A 24511-nucleotide genomic window follows, 5' to 3' on the forward strand; every position below is an offset into this window, starting at 1 on the left:
AGAGGCTGCTCTCAGGGGGCGCGCGCGGCTGCGGGCCGGGGCGCGGGGAGAGAAGAGGGGGGAGCGGGCCCCCGCTTGGCGCGCGCGCGGCCGTTAAACCAGCGCAGGGGCGCGGGACAGCCCCCCTTCCGCTTTGCGCGAGCGCGGCTCTTGCGCCCCGGCCCGGCCCCGCGCGCCTGCCGCCCAATCAATGGCTGGGCTGGGGGCGGGGCCATCGGGGGGGGAGGGGGAAGAGCGGAGCCGCGGGGCGAAGCGCGTTCGAGGCGGCGGCGGGCAGGTCCCGCGCGGGCGGCGGGGCAGCGCGTGGCTGTGCGCGCGCGGCGGGTGGGGGTGGGTGGGCTCCTCCTCCGGCGTCTGTGGAGAGCCGGCAGGCAAACCTGTATGGAGATACCTCCCCCCTCCCCGCCCAGTCCCGACAGTTCCACAGACATCCCCCTCTCCCCCCCCCCATCCAGCAGCTCCCTCCTCAGCTCCGCGGAGGATGTTCCCCCTCACAGCCCCAGCCCCGCCGCCGTGTAGGGCAGGGGAAGGTGGGCTGAGGGGCGGGGGGGGGGCGGGAGGTGCGGTGGCTGGGGCGGGAGCGCGGCTGCCGGCTGTGCGGGAGCTGAGGGGAGCCAGGGCGCCGGGCGGAGGCGGCGAGGTAGGCGCCCGGGGGGATGGCGGGCGCGGTGCGAGCCGGCTGCCAGGGGAGGGTTAAAACCGCGCTGGAGCTGAAGGAGGCGAGAAAAGTTCATGCTGTCTTTCGGGGGCGGGCGGGGGAAGAGCTGGCGAGATTTTTGTTTGATCAACTTCGCGCTTAGGTGCTTTGTTTTTAACTTGCGTGTATCCTGGGTGTACTTCTCTTAAAACTACTCGTATTCTTTCTTTTTAGCGAAGGGGGGGTTGGGAGTCTTCTGCGAAACTTTTCCCTTTAGGGAAGGCGGGACTGAAACAGTACCCGATGCATTGTTTAAAAGTAAAACCTCCAGCGCTTTTTTTTTTTTTTTTTTTCCTCCGGTACGGTTTTATTGCCGCCGCTGCTGCTGTTGTGATAGCGCTTTCCCTCTTGTGTTTACAGCGTCTGTGAGGGAGAGACGCTCGGAGGAGGAACCAGGATCCCTGGGCTGCATAAATAAGGAAAGCAGGAGTCCATCTAAGCAAAGCTGGAAGGATTTCACCTTGTTGCTGTTTGTTTCGGGAGATTTTCCCTCCCCCCGCTCCGGACACTATCCAGCTGAGGGTTTGTTTCGTTGCCGCGTCCACAGCCGACCAGAAAAAAAAAAAAGCGCTTTACGTGTTAGAGGTGAATTTTGTCGTGGTCTCCCTGCAAGAAAAAGATCAGCACCAGGCTTGGAGGAGGAGGGAGATATGATCAACTGAGGTTTTCCTACCTCCGGCTGAACGTGAGAGTTCAAGTGACATCGCCACTGGCCTGTGGCAGACTGACTGCACAGCGAGCTGGAATCACAGCCAGGGCTGCTGAATTTACCTGCTTGAGGACCCTTCAAACCCTTCTATTGACGGTAGAGATTTGTATCCAAAGGAAAATCCGATTAATATAAACTATGCAGAGCTTTGTGAGGATATCTGGAGACTACCCTGTCTGCATGGCTAATCTTGAAATTGTCTGAAATAAATCCTTAGCGCAAGGAATAGCGAGATACTTTCAGTTGGGGTTGCTTTTTTTCCCACCCCCTCTGGACGCTTCCCCCACCCCCCATCCCCCCCCTCCCCACCCCCACCTCTCCTTCTACGAGAATTTAACACTTCTATTGCAAGGTCTTTACAGGACAATGGGACTCATGCTGGAAAACTCACCACGCTTCATAAAAATCACGGGGGTCACAGTTTTGATGATGGTTGCGGTATGAAAGGTACACTTTGGATTGTCTGCTGGTGGCTAAGATGGATCAGTCTTTCTCTGTTTTGCTGAAGGATCCGGATTTACTGAATTACTGACGCCCATAAACTTACTCCCTCTCTGTTGAAGGTATTGGATGTGACAGTGCAGAGAAACCATGTGTTTCACATTTCTGACTGGTTGTTTTGGTGCAATCAATACCTCCACAAGAAACATTGACTTAGGTGGCGATTATCATACCAGGAGGCACACGGGGTGCTGCTTTCGGGTTGCATGCACAGTAAGCACAAATCAAAGAGTCCGCCGTTCCTCTGAAGTGGGGGCTTCAGTTCCCCCCAAACTCCGGGGCGAAGACAGCAGGCGATGGTCCCAACCCACCACAGAGAGCCCGGCCTCGGGGTGCGGAACGAGCAGTGACCAAAGCGCTGTCAGGAGTGCCAGACTGTCGGATCGGATGGGGATCAGTGAGGCAATAACCGCTGAAAGAAAGGTGGATCGCGAAATTATTGCCCGAAGGAATAGCAGGCGAGGCGGAATGATGATGAAGTTAAACTTCTCTTTCATCTTCTGTCGGGCATGGTGGGCGTTTCTGTTGCTTCAGCTCCACATGTTGCAAGCACTGGCACAAGGTAGGGCTAGAGACATTTTTGTTTGTAAAAATGCTGCATCTGCCTTCTCAGAGGAAGGGAATCTCGCTCGGGTACAGAGAAACCCTTGTACTTTATCCTTATCAGAGGTAAACTGCAGAATTCGCACAGAGCTGATCTCATGTAGGAATGGTCGTGTCTTACAATCGTTTCTTTATGGAACAGGGATTTGCCAACTGCACCTACGTGTTTCTCTCCCTTTCTTGTCCTACCCTTCCCTTATCCCACAGAGAATCAAAAGCCCTATGGGGACAGAACCTGCTTTTTTAATTTACTTAAATATGTCTGTGCATTTCTGTTTTTTCAGGCAGCAAAAGAGTTAACTGCTGGTCGTGTGTGTGTGTGTGTTTAAAAACACTGTGCACTGAGATAAGTTATTGGGAGAAGGGGAGTCATAAATCCGCCGACTAGAGCTAAATCAGGCATGTAAAAGGAATTCTTTAAACATATGAGTACTATTCTATGTGAACCTCGGTTCCAGCATTGTTCATTTCTTTTGGATTGCCAAGTAACATTTACCCGAGACAAAAACTGCAATTGATTCGTATCTGAGCATTTCCACATCAGAGATCCTTGCAGTCAAATGAGTCACTTGTAAATGAAGGGTCAGAGTCGACCAATAGACTTTAAATATCAAGTGTCAGTCACTTTGCATGTAAATTCCCCTCTCAAAAAATTGCCAAATGTAGCCTAATTCTTAATAATCCTTTGACAGAGTAAACAATAAATGGCAGGCAGAAGCATTACAGTTGGCTGCGCCAAATAACATGCTGAACAAACGCAGCTTTCACTTTCTTTGCTGGGTTGAGTTTTATTGCTGTGTGCATTGTCTGACTGAAGTGGTATGTGTTGGACAATGCAGAACTGTATCGTGTGGGACGATGAGTTAGTTATTAGAAGCGGAAGTTAATACTCTATGAAGGGGAACGGTCTTTGTGTTTTAGTTCTTTGTTTTCAAGTATTTCATAGGGAACAACGGTGCATTCAGTTTTAATAACTGGATGGGCTTGTGTGTTGAGGAAGAGGGGTTATAAGCCAAGACTGCTGTAGTTTGTCTGCTCAGGGTTTACTGCTGCATCCTCAGAAAGTTTGGAGCTGCAGGATACAGAAGTGTTTTAATCCAGTGTTTAATAATGGATTCCACCCTAATAAACCTTTTTCAGTGCTTTGTTTATGCTGTCATTGCTATTCTCAAACTACTTATGCTGAGGCCTGCAAGCCCTCACAGGGTATTGTTATTCTGAAACAAGACATACCTGAAATAATTCTCTCTGCAAATTAAAATTCATGACTTTTTTTTTTCCTTTTGGTAGTTATTCTTGATATAGATGCCAACATGATGCTTCATTTTTGAAATCAAATGCTCTTAATTGCTGTTTACATTAACAATTCAAAAATTTTTCATATAAGACGGTTTCAAGTGCCAGTGATTCAGGCATAAACGTAGATGCCATGTAAAAAGTTTTCTGTAATTTAGTAGTAAACTAGCCATTTTACTGGATTAAAAAGTGAACTGCAACTTTTGTTTAGTGCATAGTATGGAAAAAAATGTCAATATTTTATTTCAGGTTACTATGCCTTTGCAGTAGTATATATGTAATAGATACCTCAGGGAGTTATGTAGTGTTTAAAAACTGTCCTAAAAAAAGTCCTACCACCAAGTTAGTTTCACCCATCAGTATTTAGGAGGGGGAGGGGAAGTGAAGAGAGTAAGATGCGTTATTTCTGAGAAATATTGGTGCAGATGAAGGTATGGAGTTTAGAAGACATTAAACAACAGAAGATAAAATTATATAATGCAGAAACAGAATACATTTTTATTTTTATATAGTGCAGAAAGTGCAAATAGTAGTACTCTAAAAATTCTTTGACACGTAAACCAGCATGGAGGTCTTAATGCAGAGCGCTTCTGTTAGGTTTTCACAAAATTTTTATTCATTTATAACTTATGGTTCTTTTCGCACTCTGAATTCTAATGGATTCCAATACATTCATCATTTCTATGCAAAAATTTACTTTAGAGAGAAGATGACAATTCTTATAAAAGTCCTTCATGAAAATGGAAATTCTGCTATAGCCACAGAAAGTTTTTAATGGAATGATGTGGTCATATGCATGAGAGAATTACATGACTCCAATCTTTTTATATGGTAAAAAAATGAACATTCTAAATATATGGACCATGGCTATTTTGAATGAATCATAATACTGTGCTATAACCAGTTAGTGTTTCTATAATAACTATTTTAGCATTAAAGAAATACGAAATATTTCAGGCATACTGAAATGCAAATTCTTAGTTCATAGGAAACACATCAGACAGAGTCGTTGAGATTAAGTATCTTATACTGTAAGGTGAATGGAAGAAAAGGTTTTCAACTGCAACAGGTTGGTTGAGTATTCTCTCAGCTTGAATGATCATCCATGTAAAAGTAGATCTAGAGGCAAACGGTAGATAAAACCACTTGTAAATTCATTTTGTACTTAGCTCTTCAGCTTTACTGTCTTCTAGTTGTGTTACATGGATATAATTACTTATTTAATTTCTTTTTTCTTTTCAGAGTTAATTTAATTATTGCAAAACACTCAGTGGTTTATAGTACTGAATAAAAAAAAGCATTCTCTTCAGACCTTAGTATTGTTAGTGCAGACCTTCTCGTCAAGAGAGTGATTTTTCTGGGTGGGAGAAACGTACAAATGATAAAGGTTGTGGCCTGTCCCATGAACACAGCCTAGAGTGGTACTTCCACTTCTGTAATGGCTGCACGTCTGCACAGGCACCTGTACAGACTATGTGTGCGCCTCACCTGGCTTACTAGGCTGCACATTTCTTTGTTTACTGAGTTCTTTATGCCTGCTGGCCTCTGCCATGATGACTCTTTTCATGGCATTTTGTTAAATTTGAGTATTAGGTTCTAGTTAGCCTCAAGTCATTGTGTGTCATCAAATAGTGATGAGATGCTAATTGATAATCACTATAATTATCAAATTAGAATTTGCAAGGTGATGGTAGAATTGAATAATTTTGACACAGTAACTAACTAATGTACTTAGAAGAACATTATCCTGCAGTGACGTCTAGCTCGGTGGTCTAGCATGTCTGGGCGTAGTCCTGTTGCTCATTGCAGGATTGGAATTTATTAGTTATGTATGAGATTAAAAAACACTGATGCCTACTGAAGTGCAAAATGTTTACTAAAATACTAGAATATTTGTATGGAAATAGAAAAATTCTGCTTATTTAAATAGGTTGGAAGTTGCTAGAGGCTACTCTACATGCATCTTAATGGATTTAAGTACCCTCCCAATGTCTTAGTTTTGTTGGAGAGTGAAAGAATACTTAGAAAATATACTTCTTTGGCTTGATGGCTGTTGTTCAGAGTTATTTTAAAATAGATAAAAGCAGTGCAAAGCTTTAAGGTTCTCCAGCAGGAGATGGGTATCTTTAAATATTAAGAAAGAGAAGCTTGTCTGATTTTGCTCAGTTTTACAGCCGTAGAAGTGTAATCTTTTTATGCTACTTGATCAAATCTCTAATTCGGAATTGTACATGTACCTGGATGTGCATTTAAGGTGATATTGAGCTCTATGATGCTTTGACAGGAGCCATGACCTGGAAGATAGAAGAAAATGTTTCTGGGGCCCGAATTTTTTAATACAAATATTTCATCTGGTGTAACTTCTAAATACGCTAAATGTAGGAAGTGTTTTGAAGCAAATTTTGAACTGCATTAGATGCAGAGATCATAAGCAACTTGCACAGACTATTTAGTTGTTGAAAGGACAGAGAGATGGTTAAATGTGAGGGCAATACTTATTGGAGAGTGAAAAGCATTCTGAATTAAATGTAGCATGATGCATTTCTAATTAAAAAAAATCTGTTACTGTTTTTTGGAAATTCATTAATTTGTATTGGGTTGACATCTCATGTTCCTTTTCTTTAGATGAACATTTAAAGTATGTTCTAGTTTTAAACAGGTAAATTCTTTGTGTATATAATTATAATAATTTAAAAAATGATTTGGAGGAGTAGACACAAGCCTAGCCTAAATAGAAGTGGGATGCAGAGAATTGGGTTTTTCTGTGGCTATTATTATGCAACTTCTAACTCTCTACTGTGGTAAATCTAGGTTTGATTTATGTGCTTATGTTTTGCTGGAAAAAAAATGTACTCTCAAGACTTCTCAAAGCAAATTGAAAGAGCTATGTATACATATCTATTAATGTTTTAAGTACAGTGTTTCAGATAGTTTCTTGAGACCACAGTGTTATAGATAGTACTATTAAGGGTGAAGGAAGACCATATGTAATAGGTGTTTATCAATGTTGTTTCCATGCATTACCAGAAGATGCTTAGACCCGGAGTGGCCTAGGTATGGAGAGAGAAGTTACGGCAGTTATGCTGTGTGACTTTCACACGACTTAAGAAGAAAGGAAGGGAATCAGCGTCCATGGCTCGTAGTCCTTGAAAGGTTGTTCTGGAAGCTTCTGTCATCTTTGTGCATAGTCATATATTTTGAATAACAAAGGCAAGTGTTGGCTAATATTTTAAAGATTGTCTCTCTGATTAAACCATAGAAGTTTTGATAAATGATGTCAAAGTGAATTATTAGGAAGCTGTAAAGTGGAGGGCTTGGGCTTTTTTTATGTCTCAGAGGGACTTTGTTGTTGTTGTTTTATTGTTCTTACCAGCACATAGGTACAAGTCTTGAATGCACTCTTGATTCAAATAAAAGATATTAATGCATTTAACAACTCTGTATACAGCTGTAAGTGAACATCACATTCTGAATGGACTAGTTATTTGGTTCGCTTGGACCTTTTTGCTGTAATGAATATGTGGGCAGACTAGAGGCAATTGGATTTCTCATGATGCAAAATCTTGTTCCTGCTGAGCTCTTTGCAGAAATAGGCCTTTCTTCCCCTCTCTGCATATGTACATATATAATATGTATTTAAATAGTTTTTAAAGAGCAAATTGATGATTTCTTGGTCTTTTCAAAATTGTGTTTTCTTGAAGTTAAAACATATAATCTAGAATAATTTTTTATAAGATTTGCCTGGAGATTAGAAAATGCCAGACCTAAGGTAGCTTGTACATCTTTAATCTGAATTCTGTATGCATGTGCATTATGATTAAGTTGATACGTATTATTTTACTGTCTATGTAACAAGAACTAAGACTGAATACTGCTTGCTGATCACTTTTTCAGTACCTTGTTTTCTTGTCAGTGCTTGGTTCCATCTTTCATTTAGTTCAAATCTTTTAAATTCAGCACAAGATGACTTTTGTGTGGACTAAAAGAAGAACTATTAGCAGTTATAGCGTGGCATTGGATTAGACTACTTACAGTTATTACAGCTGGAAAGCAAGTTATTGGCAAGATGTGGTTTCTATTTTTTATTGAGTATTTTCTAGTGAATAAAGACTCTTCTCTCCATGTGCCTCAAAGATGACCCTTCACTACCCATACAATTCATGCAGAACAAAAATGTAACTCCATGAAAGGTCTGTTCCCAAAGAAGCTGGGGTTTCTGGAGTTATTTCTGCCTGGGTTGATGTTGCTCTTGTTACAGACTGTTTCAGACAATTTTGTAATTTTCGTTCCCTAAGACTCTTCTGATAAGTGGCCTCACATGTAGCCTAGTTGAGTTTGTTGCATTGGAGATGTGTAATAGTTGGCTCGCTTCCTTATGGGAACTGTGTTGTTTTCTCAGTTTATGGGTTATAATTAGGTATTAAATAGATGACACTTTTTTCATGTAAGTAAAACTTTCTGATTCCTTTATGGACATAGTCTTTGCAATGTCACAGCCCTGGAACTTCCAGTAGGTTCTGTAGGAATTAGTTCATGTAACGCTTGCAAGTCTGAGTTCAAGGGGTTACACGGCTGAGAAGGGAGGAACCTTTTATTTTAATGTGCGTACTAACTTAATCACTTTTAAACATATATGACTGTTTTTGTAAAATCTATTCATTATATAAATTCTTGGCTTCTAGACGTGCAGGGTATTTATATACTGTATCTGGAGCATTGGTGTTTTTGGTTTACTAAGAGTTATTTTTGTTCTGCCCTTACTGTGAAAAATAATAAATCTGTTACTAGGTATATACTATTCTGTTGCTAATCATAATCATATGTTTTATGTGTGAAATGCTGCTGAGGTGTAATACAGATGTCACCCTCACCAATATTAAAAATTTAGATCTAGGCTTTTTAAAGGAAGTGTTTTTAAAGTTATTTTTCAGCTGTTTACGTCTCTGAACCAGCTCTAACACAAGCATCAGGGACAATGCAAAAGAGCTGATGGGAATGCATGGCCAGGGCCCATGACCCTGGCAGCCATCACTAAGGTCAGTTTAAATTGTTAGAGAGTCTGCAGACTGACAGACAGGGAATATACAGTGCCTAGCTTCTTACAGACATGTGGAGGCCTAGAAAATAGAAAGGTTGGTGCCTTTAAAGGGGTTGTTTAGAAGGCTTAGCTTTGGATTTCTTCTCTGAAAGACTCTTTCAGTGAGTTTCTCCCTCTGTTAGATGGAGTCTTCCTAAAGAAAGTCTTCCCTAACCTAAGCCTATAAAGCAAGTGCTAAAGTTGGGTAATACAGACATTCCCCTTAATACCGTTATATTTCTGTTCTTGAGACCGATAATGGGAATAATATTTTTTACTTTAAAAAAAGCAACTTTGTAACTTAAGTTGCAAATTACACAGATGCTACTTTCTAACATTCATATCTAATACACAGATTCAGCAGGTAAAAACGGTGGTATGAGCTCCAACAACTTTAATAAAAGGAAGTCTTTAACACCACCTTATGCAATATGTGGAATTGGCTTGTACAATCTTACGTCACACCATCCAGATAACTTTTGAAGTGTCATTTTTGATAAATGATAAAGCTTTTGCGGTTTTTAAGCAGATAACTTGAATCTTTAATCCTGTTTTTCACATTTCCATGCTCTATTGCAGCAGTTTGAAGAGAAAGTTGATTCTGGTAGATAAATCATTGTCCCTTAGGTCTCTTTAAACCACTTTATGGTCTTTCAGGCCATAAGCCATATATTTTTCTAATAAACTCCTAGGTATAACAAGTTATCTAAAAAATAATTTGTTGGGTATAGCCCTCTTGGACCAGAAAGTAGAGAAGAATGATACGTAGCTCTGTGTACATGTTGCCAAAATGGTCCCAAATTGATTCCAGGCTCAAACTGAAGCTTGTAACTCATTATTAGACATAGAATCAGAAGATCTGGTAGACACAGCTTTCATCCTCAGATTCATACTTGTCTAACTTTGTATATTTATTAGCTGAGGATGTTGTGGATTTGATATATGTCTTTGGCATTTGAGTTCATAGGAAATCTAGGTACCCATGCTACTTTCTAATGAAAGTTATTAAGGAAGTAATGGAACTATAATGCAAATATTTCAAATGTTAAGACATTTAGAAAAAATGCATTATGTTATACTGGTGTACTGTTTGCTCACCTAACATTTGTGTTAAACACAGACTCTACAGCATAGCCACTGCTACCTTCCTTACACATTGGGGGATGTTCCTTGTTTCTTATCTGTCAAGAAGTACAAAGGACATTTATGACTAAATACTTCTGAAATACCTAAACTGTATGCGGTGATTGGAAAAGAAATATATGGTGTTATGTCATACTTGCAGTTCAAAGATAATAGATATGTCATAACATGGAACACATGGCAAGTGACATGCTGCTGTAGTATTGAAGTGGGAGGCAGGAGGTAGAGGGAATTCTGTCAGTATTTCTAAATATGTGTACTGATTAGTGTACTTTTAAGTCGCCTCGAATGTGTGCATGTAGGGTGCAACTAATTATTGTTGCAGATGGTTCGGGACTGTTTTCTTTCCTTCGCTATCAAGAGGTTGAATAAACTCAGATTCTAACCTACCATGCTAACGTGATGTTTGTAAAATACCACCCTTTTGCTTTCTTCCCTGCTGTCCCTGTTCAGGAGAACAAATTTGTCCATGAACAAATAAGTCCTTTAAAGTGTTCAAGCACTTTTTTTCTATGATGCATAAAACCCTTTTACAGTAGCTGAGCTGATAATGCACTAGAAATACTGTTGTCCCATGATGAAGACTGTCTTATTGTTCATATCTACGCCCATCTGTGTGTCTCACTGTTGTCCTCTATTTGCTTTAGCTTTTTGTCCCAGGTTGATAGAGCCTCTACCACCATGTGCTTCTAGTCTCTGATTATATTGCTCCTACATGCTATTGTAACACAAATTATGCCAACTGCTAGTAAAACACAGGTGGTATTTTAAACCCCTTGATTTTACATGTGAAATATAGAACAGATTCCTTAGTTGTCCTCTAACTGGACACAGAACAGCTTTTCTAGGACACTTGTATTATCTGAAGCAGGGCTTTTATTGTGCTGAAAGACCTTGTTCACAGCAGATAATCAGAAAGATTGTTTACTGGTAGATTATTCCAGGCATTGTTTTTCAAAAATGTTGCATAGGACTAAAAGGCAAGAGGTCCTGTGTTTTACCTTTTGCTATTTTTATTGCCATGAAGAAGTTAGATTTGGTTTTGAAGAGGGAGTAACTGAAGTTACTTTTTAAAACCATTTTAATACATGCCACTTCAAACAACAAGTTTTAAGGTAAATGCTATCAACTAATTTCCCATTTCCTTTTAAATATTTTTTTCCAAACATAATTAGTTACTACTTTATCATGAGCAACATCAGACATGTCTTAAATGGAGAACAATGTGTGCATCACTGTTCAATTTGTTTCCTGTATCGGCATGCACAACCATCATTTTTAAAATAACATATTTTTAAAAGAAAATAATATTCTTTCTTGTTAATCTTAAAAGAAAAAAGTTCTGTTCTGTCTTCTCTCTTGGAACTAGTGTGTGAGATTCTTAGCTTTTAAGAACTAATGAGAGGTCTGTGGGGTGTTTTTCCTCTTGAAAAGAATACATATTTTGTACAGTAACGTCTTGAAATTTGTAGACTGAGGGGTGTTTTCTGTTTGTAGAGCCTCTTCATGCTAGTGCTTGTTATCAATACAACAAGGCTAAAATTTCACTTTTAAGTGTTTCTGTTCTTGGAAATGTGAGAATAGGTTAATTGATTCTATCTTAATTCAAATAACAAAATAGGCTGGTGATGTTATTGTTTAATGAAGTCATCAGCAGAAAAATGTTAGGTGACTGGAGATAAATCTATTTATCCACAAGTTTGAAGTAGCAATGAGTAACAGAGCAAGGTAGATTTCCTACCTGTGCATTTTGAAAACCTAAAGTAATTTATGTAAATGTGTCATAATCAAAATGTTGCCTTGTTAGTCCCATTCAAGCTTCTTATGAGTATAATTTTCAGCGTTTGTATACTGGATATAGCTATGTCTTTTGCTACCCAAAACCTGAACAGACACATCTGTGGCATACTGGTGTCAATAAAAGTCTGCAGTGTTAACTGTTGTGCCTGTTAAGATTTGAAGAGCACAGATCTTAATAATTCTGTTACGGAAATCCAGGTAAGATCTAAAACTTAAACTTTCGACATTTTCAAATTGTTGAGCTCCACTATAAAAAAAAATTAGTGGAGCAGCCAGTGAGAAAATATATGATGGCTTTGCAATGGGATTGTCCTAATCTTATGGGCAGAGATGGATACTTTTCATCTGTAAGGGTGCAGAATGGGAGCTTGATGCCTGCAAAATAGCTGTCATGAACAAATGTGGTATCAGTTTCACCCTAAATGCTCTTTGACTGAATAGAGATAAAAAACTTTTTTCAATTTATTTTATACTTTTGACATTATGCTGAATAAATCTATTTTAGTATTTCCTTTCTATAGGCAATTTCCTTTATAAGTTGGTAGTCAGTGAAAAGAGAACTAAGCACAACTAATGCACAACTAAAACACCAGTAAATGACACTAAAAACTCAGCAGAGGAAGCTCTAGCCAGACAGAGCTTTTACAATTACCTCGCAGGCAGTGGTGGCTTCCCCTAAATGGGTGAGTCCAAATGGGCTCAGCAAAGGGCATTCTTTGGTCTAGGTTCTACTCTTGCTAAATAGGAATGTGTTTTCATTGCCCTTGACATCGTTAGTTTCATTGTGATAGTTAATAAGTCAGGGATTATCAAAGATCAGTAACTAGGAGTTATTTTTCTGTACTTAGAAATGACAAAATACAAAAGCTTTCACCCACTGGCAAGTACGGTAATAAAGGGAAATGATTTATCAGTATGAATTGGTGGCAGATGAATTAAGAGACAGTATTTTTAACCTTCTCATTTTATTCTGTGGCTCAGATACCAGTGCCAGTGTAAACTCTTCAGTTTGGGAAGAACCTCTCTGCTAGGGTTTACTCTGATCTCAGCTGAAGTTATGTCCCCAGAAGTTTTCAATCCTCATGTGCTAGTACAGCTGGGCAATGACAAAAAGCTTAGCTCCTCTTCATTACTCTGATGATTTGGCAAACAAAAGAGTAACTGTCAGATTGTGCTTGTGCAGCTTGGTCAAAAAGAGTTATTTGGTTAATAAATGATCAGTGATAATATTTAATATCTGTCCTGATGGTTTAATACAAATGAGGTCAAAGTTTTCGTATAGTATATAAAAAATAAAGTGCTGAGTATTTGGGGGTTTTCACACTTAGATATTAACAAATGTTCTTACGTACCAGAACAATTCTTACAAGTGTCCTTAGTGTTCTAAATATCTTTCTATATTGCTGCTGGACATTATAAATTCTGATAGGCCAGCTTTTGTGCAAGTGTTCACTATAGTGGAGTAAGTGTTGGCTGTCACTTTATTAGAATTAATGGCACAACTACTCATGTTTACTTGAAATTCATTGCAGCATGAACTGATTAGGCATTGATGCTTTGGTAAATTATGGCACATTTTATAACCAATTAGCCTACATTCAGTAAAACTTACACATTAGAAACAGTCTCTGACATAGTAATTTTTACTTTAAATTATTTTGAAGGTTTATAAGCTTTAAATGTTTGCATTGGTATTATTAAATTCTTAATAGTTTTTCTTTAAGCATTTAAAAGCTTCAGTTGTGTTGGGATGATTTTAGAAAACTTTTGGTAGAGGAATTAATGTATACAGTAGGGTTTACTAGTAAGTATTACTGAAGTTATACAGATTACTTCCAATGAAGTTCTTTAATGTCTGTGTATAAATTGCTCCCCTCTTCCCACTATGACTGTAATCTAATTTTTTTGCACATAAGTAAGTGTGGAGGATTTTGTGTGTGAGAAGGGATGTGCTTCAGCAGGTTTCAGGAACTGAAAAATTAGTTTATCCACTCACTCAGATTGGTAATGGAAGTAATACCCGTTCCAGGTAAAAAGTCAGTTTAAATATAAGGATTTTATGATGCCAGTACTCCTCTTTTGGGATATATAGTTTTCACAGCAGGAGTGTAAAGCCAAGGAGTCCCATGTTTTGTGTTTTGTGGGTTGGTTTCTCTGTGGTTTGTGGTTTTTGGTTTTGGTGTTTTTGTTTTTTTTTTTTTATAATGTTGTCTTTTGGCTCTATATAAGAGGCTTAAGAAAATAAACAGAATGAGGTTGTTGAGAAGATCAAAACCATGAAAGGTTTTTAGCCCATGAAAGGTTTTTAAAACAGAAATTTTATTGGAACCCAGAAAAGACAAGACATGAGAATGTATCTTGATGTGTATATTAAGCAAAAAAATAAATTATCACATTTTGAGTACTGTTGCTTAGCAAGGTACACAAAGCATTTTGATGTCTCCCCAAGTTAGTACAAGACAGACATAATCTTCACTGTTACTGGAATATGTGTGAGTTATTTAATAAAGTCAGATATTTCTTCCAAGTCTTAAGTCTGAGATGTAGTTACTTATGAAAGTGTTCTAGACAGAAACAGTGATACTGAACAGTGAATTTCATTTTACTGTGCTTGGCCATTCTAGATATGTAGATCCCCGATTATAAGAAGGCAGTATTTATTCTAAACTCTGCTCTTTCCTTTCACTAGAGCCAAAGGAAAGATGTGTAACTGATATTTAGATTTATCCTGCTTTTAGGTGTTTCACAGTCCAGAAAAAAATAGAAGTAAAGCAAAAGGATTTCCTCTAATTGCAATGATTTTAAAAATCCCCAATAGATCCTTATGTATCTTCCTTTTTTCTGTAGAAACTCCTTCCTATAAAAACCAGCATCCCATATTCCCAGAGCTTTCCCTTACCACTAGTCCTGTTTTTTGCCTGCCTTTGGTTGGGTTTTTTCCTTGTTTTGTTGTTGGTTTGGGGTTTTTTTCCTCTCTTTTCTTTTGTAGCTATTGTAGGGACTTTTATTAGGAGAAGGGATGTCCTCGGTGGGAGACAACTGACACACTGCGTAAATGGCTTTTTTTCCACACTGGAAGGTGAAGGTTCTTTCTTCAGTTCCGTAAATGTCTGTAAATTCCTGATACTGGCCATCTGGGCAGAGAGCAGAATATGTCTCTCAAACTGTTACAGGGGAAAAAAAGTTCAATAGGAAAACCAGCTAAAAGCTGCAGGTTCTTGCAAAGGGTTTTCCTGGAGCCAGCAGTCTCTGGGGGCTGCAGAGGAGGAGAGTTCTGCTATAATCCTGATGCCTGTGCAGTTAGGTGTGTCTCACCCTTCAGTGTCTCGGTTTCCAGTTAGTTTAACCTATTTATCAAAATGAACATCGAACCTTTGGGTTTGCATGTAAGCCCCAAGTTTCTGTACATCAAACAAGGATTAGCTTTGTGATACTTAAGTGTAGCATATTCCTTCACATTTTTGAAAAGGGTGTTTACTTACCAAATACTGTCCTCTGGATCCTCTCTGGTCTGTGTTGTTATAAAACTGGAGATAAGTAGAGGAGTTTTATTTGATTACTGTGATTAGAGTGGCACAGGAATCTGTTGTCATTTGTCTTCTTTAGTGTCTTGATGACTATTTGACTAGCTCAGATCCTATTTCTCTTCATGCATCATCTACAAAATTGTTTATTAAGTTCTGTAATTTCTTTTGGTACTTTTAATTATTAAAGTTATTTTTAGTCAGTTTTCACATTTTGAAAAAATTGTCAGAGAATTGTAACTGGTTTTTGTGAGGATTCTGTTATAACAACTTATGTTCCTACTAGTCAAAATATATATTTAACCAGTGTACAGTTTTCTCTGGCAAGCTATTTTGATATTGAAGGTAAATTAGGGTAGCTGAATTATATATTATCTGCAAAAGCAATACAACAAAATACATGTGAAATACGTTGAACTACATGTTAGTCCATCAACTTATGTAGAGAACCATGTCTCTGGGAAGTAGACAAACACTGTTCTAGCTTTATTGCTGTTTTAAGAGTTAATGACCATAATAACAGTAAGTATAGCTTGCTAATTATCCATTAGTTTTATTTTTTTGTGACATTTTAATTTGCATATTGCTCTTCTGCTGAAAACACATGCTTTTATTTGTTCATCTTCAATTAGCATTGCTTTTCAGGTTTTTAAATGGGGTTTAAAAAAGTTTAAGAAGTGCTGGTTTAAAAAGTTTGTCTAAATGAATTGAGATACCAGATTAGAAATGTGCAAAAGTAGGCTCATGTCAAAAATACTGGAATTTAGTTACAAGCTTAGAGTTAATATGTTCAGTTCTTGACTTATATTGCTTTAAACTTGCAATGTTTTGGGCCATTATGACTGTAACCAAATTGACTGACTTCTCTGTCTTATCTTGGACAAAATGGATTATTTAGATCCTAGCATTATAGTTTGGAAGGATAAATTATTGATTGTTGACATCTTGCACAGTATCAGATGTTGCTTTCTCTAAGATCTTTCCTAAAGGATGGAATTTAATTTCTTTGATCTTGTAAAAGTAAAGTAGAAAAGCATACTTTAAGTTGATTTGGAAAAAAACCCCTTTTAACAAATAAAAAGGTTTTTTTTTTCCACATTTGCATTACTTAAAATGCATTTTTTGTCTTATAAATATGCTAATCTTTATAAGCTGCTTCTGGTATGACATATGGTATATAATTTTGTTTCAGTTCTTTGACATCAACCTAGTTACTGTTACATAAAAATGTACAATTGGCAGGGAAAATTAGTATGTTCGGTGGCATGGTACTTACAAGACTTTTGAGAAGTATCCAGGGTATTCCTGTGTATTATAAGTAGACAACTGTTTGAAGAGGACTTGTAGATTCTGTTAATTGTATGTTTGTTCCTTTTGAGACAGCACTTATTTTGGGCCCGTTTGGTCTGACGGCAAAAGTACAAATAAATACATGCGAATAAAAGAGCAAAGCTCAGTTAAACATATGTTTATATTTTAAATATTTTTATATATAAAAAAGGATATTTAACTTAGTAATTAAGATTATTTTCTTAGGAGGATAAAGCAGTGTCAAGAAAGAAAAAAATCACAGAACAAGTTTAAAAGATAATTGAAATTGCTCCTTAATCTGTCAATCAAGGCTTAGCTACATGTAAGCACAATATTGTTTAAGAAATGAAGCAAAATTAAGTTATAAATGGAAATTGTCCAGGTTTTTCCTAGTATGGAGCCAATGAATTAAAATTTGTACTAAATGAAATGGAAAAGCTCCATGAAAAGTTAATTTTGCCACCATGCTGCTGTTCACATGAAAGGAGATTTGCCTTTTTTTTTTTTTTTTTTTGAAATTTAGTGTATTCCAGCTGTTTGATCTACCTCTATTCCCCATTTTACAGGGCTGTGCAGAGATAACTTACAAATTGAAAAGGTGCCTCAGGTAACTTGGAATAATCTAGCAGTAACAGTGCTGAGCTTAATGCAGGTACACTTGGCTAAAGTGGGAAGTTCAGAAATTCCATGATCTTGTCCCTACCCTCTGGATCATGTGTACAATTTAAAATAGAGGGAAAAAAATATGGACAATTTTAAGGGCAGGCATAGGAACCCAAGGCTTCTCCCTCTCAAGAATTTCTTGCTTAGTATGCTAAAGTCAGGATCCCTCTTCTTTGTGTGTTTATGCTTTTGCCTTTTCTTTTTTGACCACTGACCGTCCTCTGTTTATAGGTATGTACAAGGCACAGCTTCGGCTCGGTAATGGGAAATACATTCAGCCTTGTTCTGTGGCCTCATGTTATAGACCCTTTTCAGGGAAAGGGATACAAGAATTTCAGATTTGAACTCCTTGTGCTGAGGGATATGACAGAACCCACATTTCATATCCTGGAGAGGAAGATACTGGTCTTTGGGAAAAAGCAGTGGGACTAGTTCTGTGCCAAGAGACAACTTAGAATCTAATAGCACATCTATGCTGGTAGACAAAAAATGGAACAGGTGTGTTCTCTGCACTGAAGCCATTTGACATGATAGAGCCGTATGTTGCATAGAACATGATATTATATATATATAATACAATAGAATCCATATATTAAATTACCTGTTAAAACAACGTGGGTACATCCAGTCTATATGTTGGGCATAACCCCTAGTAGACACACTGAAAGCATGTCCAGGTAGGGTTTGGGAGGCTAATAACCGGCATATCACCAAAACCATGCCAAGGACTGTGCTAACAGCATGTCAGTATGGATGGTCACAGGACAATGCCTGTGTATTTATTATTAGTACATGTGTAGCTTCGATGCAAGGAGGGTTTTTCGGCATTTATGTATAAGCAGCTAATTCGGCATTGGAGACAAGCGAGTCTTGGAGAAGTAGGTTTTCAAACCTACCCTTTGTTAACTTTTAGCTCCAGCTAAACTTATATCCAACATTTTCCACTCCTTGTTGATAGTAGCTACTGAGGCTCTCCAGTGCCTATTGACGCTGAAGCTGGATATGTGAATTGGACTGCTCAAAGCAGATGTCAAGCAGATGTTTGGTATAGCATATACCCATTTGTTAATCTTAAATGTTAGAATATGTTAAAAATAATTGCTTTCATTATTAAGTGCTTTCTGTTCAAATAAGAAGCAATTAAGTGTTGTTACACATATACTTCTGCCTTTTCTTACAAACATGTTCTTGATCTTAGCAACAAGAGAGATACTTGATAAGCCAGGGCAAGACAACTCTAGGCAGTTTGACTTGACTCTTGTGTTAAAGGATTCTTTTCTAGAATTCAGTAATGAAGAACGTTTCCAAGAATTAATTCATTATTCTTGGGTTTGGAAGGTTGGTTTGATTATGATTTTCATTTAGCTAACTTCTGTCCCCAAATCATTGAGCAATGATTCCATACAATTTTATTGAAATGAATTAAATGAATACTCTGTTTATAAGCCAAATTCAGTATGGTACTTTAGCAAAAGCTTAATTTCAACTACATGAGAAGTGATATTACTGATAAGTCAAGCATGCTTTATCTTACTGATGTTGGATCACCATTTGCATAAAAATCTTCCCAATCATTTGAGGTCTTTCGTAATGAAAAGTTTATGTAAATTACTCTTAGTAGATGGAAAACATCCTGTTAATCTTGCTTGGTATTGTTTGCTCTATAATTTTTTTTTTAAATTTTTTTTTTAGACTTTGAGTAGTGTGTAGAATTTCTTGTATTTTTGGGCCATTAGTTTAATATTTATGCAAAAACTGGCAGCAGCATCACTGAAGTTTTATCACGTTTTGGCTTTATAGTCAAGGAGTCTCTTTTGTACTAAAAACTCTAGTCTCATTTTATCTTAACACAAAGTGATCTGCACTTAGTAAGATATAAGCTTCAGCTAATGAGAATTAGCAACTATCTTGAGTAACAGACTGTTAAGGTGTGGCTGTGGATCACCTGTCAATTTTGCCTCTCTCAATGTACATGAAGATCAGGTGTGCTGTCTACCAGGGCCTTGAAAACTTTGGGTCTTAATTTCCCCGACCAGCTTCATCAGGGCACTCCACAGGCACCCTCAACACCCAGGCTGAGTGGTAAGTCCCTGCCTGAACTCTGTGAAAGGTGTGCCTGCCTCCTGGATAGACCACAGGTCTGCGGGTAGGTGGCTGTCCCCTAGATGCGTCCCCCAGATGTGCCTTATAACTTGTGTCTGTGCTGCCTCTGTATCTATCTCTTCTTGCCCCTGGCTGCTCTGCCCGGGTGTCCTGTCTTGTGTCCTGTCTAGGCCTGTCGAGGGGTTACAGTACCTGCTCTCTGCCTGCTGTGTTCGAGTGGTGTGGGACTGCACCCCGGGTGTGGAGGGACGCCCCCCTGGGCTGGGGTCACACTTGGCTCCTGGTTTGTGCTCCCTTTGGGAACAGCCAGCTCTGGCTGCTACACATCCAGTATCCTGTTCTGGTACGAGCACTGTGGTGAAGAGACTTTCTTAGTATTGGCAGCGAGTACTCTCATTCTTGCTGTTACTCATTGGTGGCAGGAAAAACAAACACAGCTCCCTGGTTTGGATATAGTTTCCTGGCACCAGTGCACCTTTCCATCTCCTCACACCTGCTCCAGAGCCCCTGGCCTGTTAGCCCATCTCGCCTACCTTGCCTTGGTGAAATTGCACTCTTTCAGTCTAACTCTTCCTCACCATTGCCATGAGGCTGTGAGCTTTTAAAAATCATCTGCTGCTTCTTGACTGAATTAAATATGCTTAATTTTGAGTGTGTTTTTAAAAGATAAACTAACTAAAATACAATGATGCAGATACTGCTATTCACTTACTGAAAGAGAAGAAAAAAACCAGCGTGGGTTGGAAGGGGATTTGAAGGTTCAACAGTATACTCTCCTGGGCTATGGCAGGATCAATCATACCAACACAGTTCCTGACAGATATCTGTTGAATCTGTTTTCTAAGTAGTTCAGTAAGGGAGATTCCAAAGATTCCATTGTCAATTCGTTCTCTATTTAACTATCTGAGCTGTAAAGACAGAATTTTTTTGAGTTCTGAGTTGAAATGCTTTTGCTGCTTCCAATACTTCAGATTGCTAAAGTAGATGGTAGTTCAGACACCTGTTATACATAATCCTTTTATGTTTCATGATTTTGATGATCCTGTGTTTCTCGCATTGAAATTTGGAAAGAACTGAACTGAGCTGTCCTTTGTTAGTGAAGGAAACAAATAGCCGAACTGTCCTTAATAGATCACTCAGCAGAGTTTTGGGAAACCACTTGGGAAGTCATAAGAATGCTGAGGAAGAGTTAGCAATTAGGACCTTCATTTAAAAAAAACAAAAAACAAAAAACCCCCAAGAAAACAGCTTTCTGTAGGCACTTGCACTTTTGTAGCCTTCAGGCAGAGATGGTGGTGCAGTTTTATGCTCCTTTCAGACGCGATTCTTTTCAGTCGAATGTGTTCTCAGCGTATTCTCATGTCTGAGGTCAGTCATCTTTCAGGGATGGCTAATCAGAATCCTTCAGTCCTGAACTCATTTGCTGTGTATCACACACCCCCCAGCATCCCCCCAGTATACCCTAGGGCTGTTCAGAATAAACTTACTCCTTAAGGTAAAATTGAGATGTAAAATTTCAGTTTTCAGAGCCTGAAATCACGCTTCCTTTTCCTTGCTTCACAGTAGTTGCATTAAACGTTGCCTTCTGCAAGACTGAATGCTTGCAGGCCAGCTATAAAATATATGTATCGAAGTGTAGTCAGTGTAGGAGATTTCAGTGTTTAATGAAATATTATGTCTGGCTTAAGTAAAACTACATTGTTTTGTTACTTTGACTTGTAGGGTTTGTGTTCCTAAGGCAATGCTAAAGATACTTAATTTGGAAGAAGACTGTCTGGATGTGTTTATCTGCAGGGAGGAGGAGGAATTTGTATTGGAGGAGGTAAAAAGGTATCAGAATGGGATTTAAAAGATGAAGTGGAGTGAAAGAGAGGAGCAGGAGTGTTTTGGAGAAGTCTTTTAGAATGGGATTATTTGGGGGTGGGGTGGGGTCAGCAGTGTTGGGGATTTTTTGTTTAAATAGAAAGTCATACTTCTGCTGTTTGGAGAAGGATTGGAGTTTGCGTTTCAGGGCAAGCCAGTAGGTCAGAGGCCCAAGGTAAGAAGTTTGGAATCCTACGTTCCCGAGAACACTAAAGAGTAGGAGGAAAGTTCAAGGGAACTGGCAAATTGAAGAAAATTGCTTGCTTGTTCATGTTTCATATACTCTTTTCAGAGTGAATTCTTTTAAACCGTGAAGTTATTTTGTGCTTTAATTCTCAGCTTATCTAGAGTTGGTAAGTAGTACATCAGAATGGCTACAGGCGGGGGGCTCGGGAAGAGGATGGTGTTACCGTATGGGCACGGTGTGAGGGGCGCATGGGGGCTGCCAGCCAGAGTTCTGCTGCTGCTGAAGGTATTGGAAAGGCTTGAAACTGCCCGAAGAAAAGGAACAGCCGCCGCTGGCCCTTTACCAGCTGAAGGAAACCTGAAGGGTGTGTAAGTGCCCGAAGGGGAAAGCCCACGTCGCCCCTGGCCAGAGCACGCGTGGGACGCAGGGGGCGTGGGCGGTGTGAGCCCGCCGCCGGGGAGCGCCGGCAGAGGGCGCCAGAGCGCCAGGCGGGCGGTGGCTGCGGCTGCGCCTCCCGGGGCTGCGGCTGCGGGGGGCTGCGCTCGGGCGCGCTGCGGCTGGGGTGGATGGCAGCCCGCCGGTGCCCTGCCCGGGCGGTGCGGGGGCACACACATCGGCTTGGGTGAGCTACGTTGTCGCCTCTGCCAGCGCGCTTGGAGTGATATATAGTAGAGGCTGGTTTGGTCCAGCCCAATTGACCACAGAATCCTTTCATGTTCTTACAGAAGCATGTTGTGATTAATAATGATACTGTGTACAGCAAAAACGCTTTCAATGCGTTCTATGACTGATGCTCTGTGTGTTTAAAGTTAGGAAGATGAATGCTTTGAGTTAGTTTAATATAAGTAAGAACTTAAAATTTGAAAGGGATCTCCTAAGATAATGTTTTAAAATTCGTTTTCCAGTTGTGAAATGGATTTTTTTTCTCCCTTGAGTCCAAGAGTGGTATAGACTAATCCAACAAATAATGCAAAATTATCACAATCTATTTGATTTGTCATAAACCCACCTTCATTTGTGAGGAGAGTTGTTTAACCTGTTGAAGGATTTGATGAGTTAGGTTTTTTTCATAACTAATAACTTGTACGCTATCCAGTTAATCTTCTTGAGAGAAAATGATTTTAGAAAATGGTCTTTACATTTTGAGGCAGGCAATATTTCATGCAAGATCCTCTACTATATTCAATACACAGCTGAAGTCCCGGTAACTTAAAACAGGGTCATGGTTTTATTGGAACTTGTCTTTTGTATTATCCTTCATAGATCTCCGACTGTCTGGAAGAAGCGATGAAGGATACAGTGCAGTTTATTTTTCTGCCTAGGGGTGTCAAAATGAGCAAAGCTGCTGTTTCACTTGGAAGTTCAGTTCAATTAGTTTAGAAAAGGTTTTGTTATAGATGGACATCAAAGCTGTAATTTTAAGAGACTCAACCATGGGAAACTATGCATTTATCTAAAGTGTCTGGTTTTTTAAATCTCCCATGTTTCTTAAGTATTCACCAAGTATCCAATCTGATGACCTACCTCCTGCTTTATACTAAAGTTTATCATTTTTTAATGTTAAATGAAACGTTTGAATAGAATTTTCAAAACACGCACATACCCTCCCCCCATTTTCTCCTGTGCCCATACAAATTATGACAGGTTTTTTCCTTTCTAGTAAATGGAATCTGAAGCACTCAACTCTAGGTACTTCTGGTAGGTGATAGACCTTAGCATTCCAGCTACTGGAGGATGAAGCAATACTTTGTGTGTGGTTGGTTTGTTTTGTTAACAACAGTAATAGATTAGTCACATAGCTTTTGTAGATAAGAAGGCTGAGTAATTTAGCCTGCTGGCAGGACCTTCCCCTACAATAAGACTTGTCCTGTTTTATATATAATAGACAGTTTAGCTTGCTTTGATCTTGGTGGGGGGAATTTTTCTTGAGGTCCTCAAAGCCTGGATTTTAAGTGTGGTTTTTTTTTTTTTTTTTCCAATGGTGTCCTTCTGATTTTATTAGTATTGAATTAAAACAATATTTCAGTCTTTAGTAATTCCAGTTCCCTTCTTTTCAACACACAAAGCTTTCACTTGAAAAAGCCTTCTCTAAAAGGCAGAGTTTCTGTTAAACTTTTTAGGTAGCAACATCACAGTGCTTCTGAAGGCTCTTGTTTTCAATAGGAATTTTGTTGGTATGTAACCTGAGGATTTTTCCTCTCTACCAAGACAGAGAAGAAGAAGAAAACCTGGTTTTGCCATCAAGTTTTAAATAATGCCTCATTTTGTATTATACCTCCTTGACATATCAAAGGTAGATGTCTTCTATACTCTACAGTCAAACCAGAGTGTCTTTGAAAAGGAGCATAAGGTGGGTTTGTTTTTTGTTTTTTTTTTTAATGTAATAGCAGTTGGAACCTTAGATGAAACTTTAATTAACAAAAAATTGTCTGATTGTTTAATGAGATTACTGTGTTCTGCTATGTTTAACCTAATTGTTTCTCTAGTGTACCTGTGTACCAAGAGGCCATTCTAAGGCATAGATAGAAAAACTCATTCCATGCATCTCTCTGTCTGTCTTTGAGAATTTAGGATGTAGTATGTAGATAGTTTCTTTTTAATGAATCTTGCCTAGTCCCTGAATAAGAGAAAGTAGGAAAATCTTCTGTACAGGAAATTAATGTGTTAAGACCACAGAATAATTTGTCATGAATCAACACAGTAATTCTTTTTTTCTTGAAACTTAAGAAAGTGCTATACCAATTAAGAGGCTGTAGAATATTATGCTTTTCAATTTGGAGCTGTGACAGGTAGCACAGCATTATTTAGAGAAGAATTAAGATTTAGCAGTTCAACATCACAATTTTTTCCCCTCACTAAAAAGCATATACTTTAAATCCAATACACTTTTTTTTTCCCTTTGTTTTGGCATTGAGTGGGATTTTTTTTGTGCTGCGGTGGGGGCTTGGGGGTTTTCTTTGTTTGAGTGAAGCTGACAATATTAATGGAGTACAAAAGCTAATTTACTATTTTTGACTGAATTTAGCCTGGTATC

At 38.9% G+C, this 24511-nt stretch overlaps 1 protein-coding gene across 4 annotated transcripts in view; it reads left to right on the top strand.

Annotated features, from left to right (window-relative positions):
- Positions 1 to 280: 280 nt before the first annotated feature.
- Positions 281 to 24511, top strand: part of SDK1 (sidekick cell adhesion molecule 1) — a 412596-nt gene continuing 388365 nt past the window's right edge. The window contains exons 1-2 of one of the 4 annotated variants that reach the window (XM_056336241.1): positions 281 to 530; positions 1058 to 2469. In XM_056336241.1, coding sequence (XP_056192216.1) covers positions 1998 to 2469 — 472 coding nt within the window. In that variant the 5' untranslated portion in view covers positions 281 to 530; positions 1058 to 1997. Of the gene's footprint in view, positions 531 to 604; positions 641 to 697; positions 2470 to 24511 lie in introns of those variants that run through there. The other 3 variants (XM_056336245.1, XM_056336244.1, XM_056336243.1) reach the window with 3 other exon arrangements.

This window comes from Falco biarmicus, chromosome 4 (assembly GCF_023638135.1).
Source record: "Falco biarmicus isolate bFalBia1 chromosome 4, bFalBia1.pri, whole genome shotgun sequence".
In the NCBI taxonomy this organism is placed as follows: Eukaryota; Metazoa; Chordata; class Aves; order Falconiformes; family Falconidae; genus Falco; species Falco biarmicus.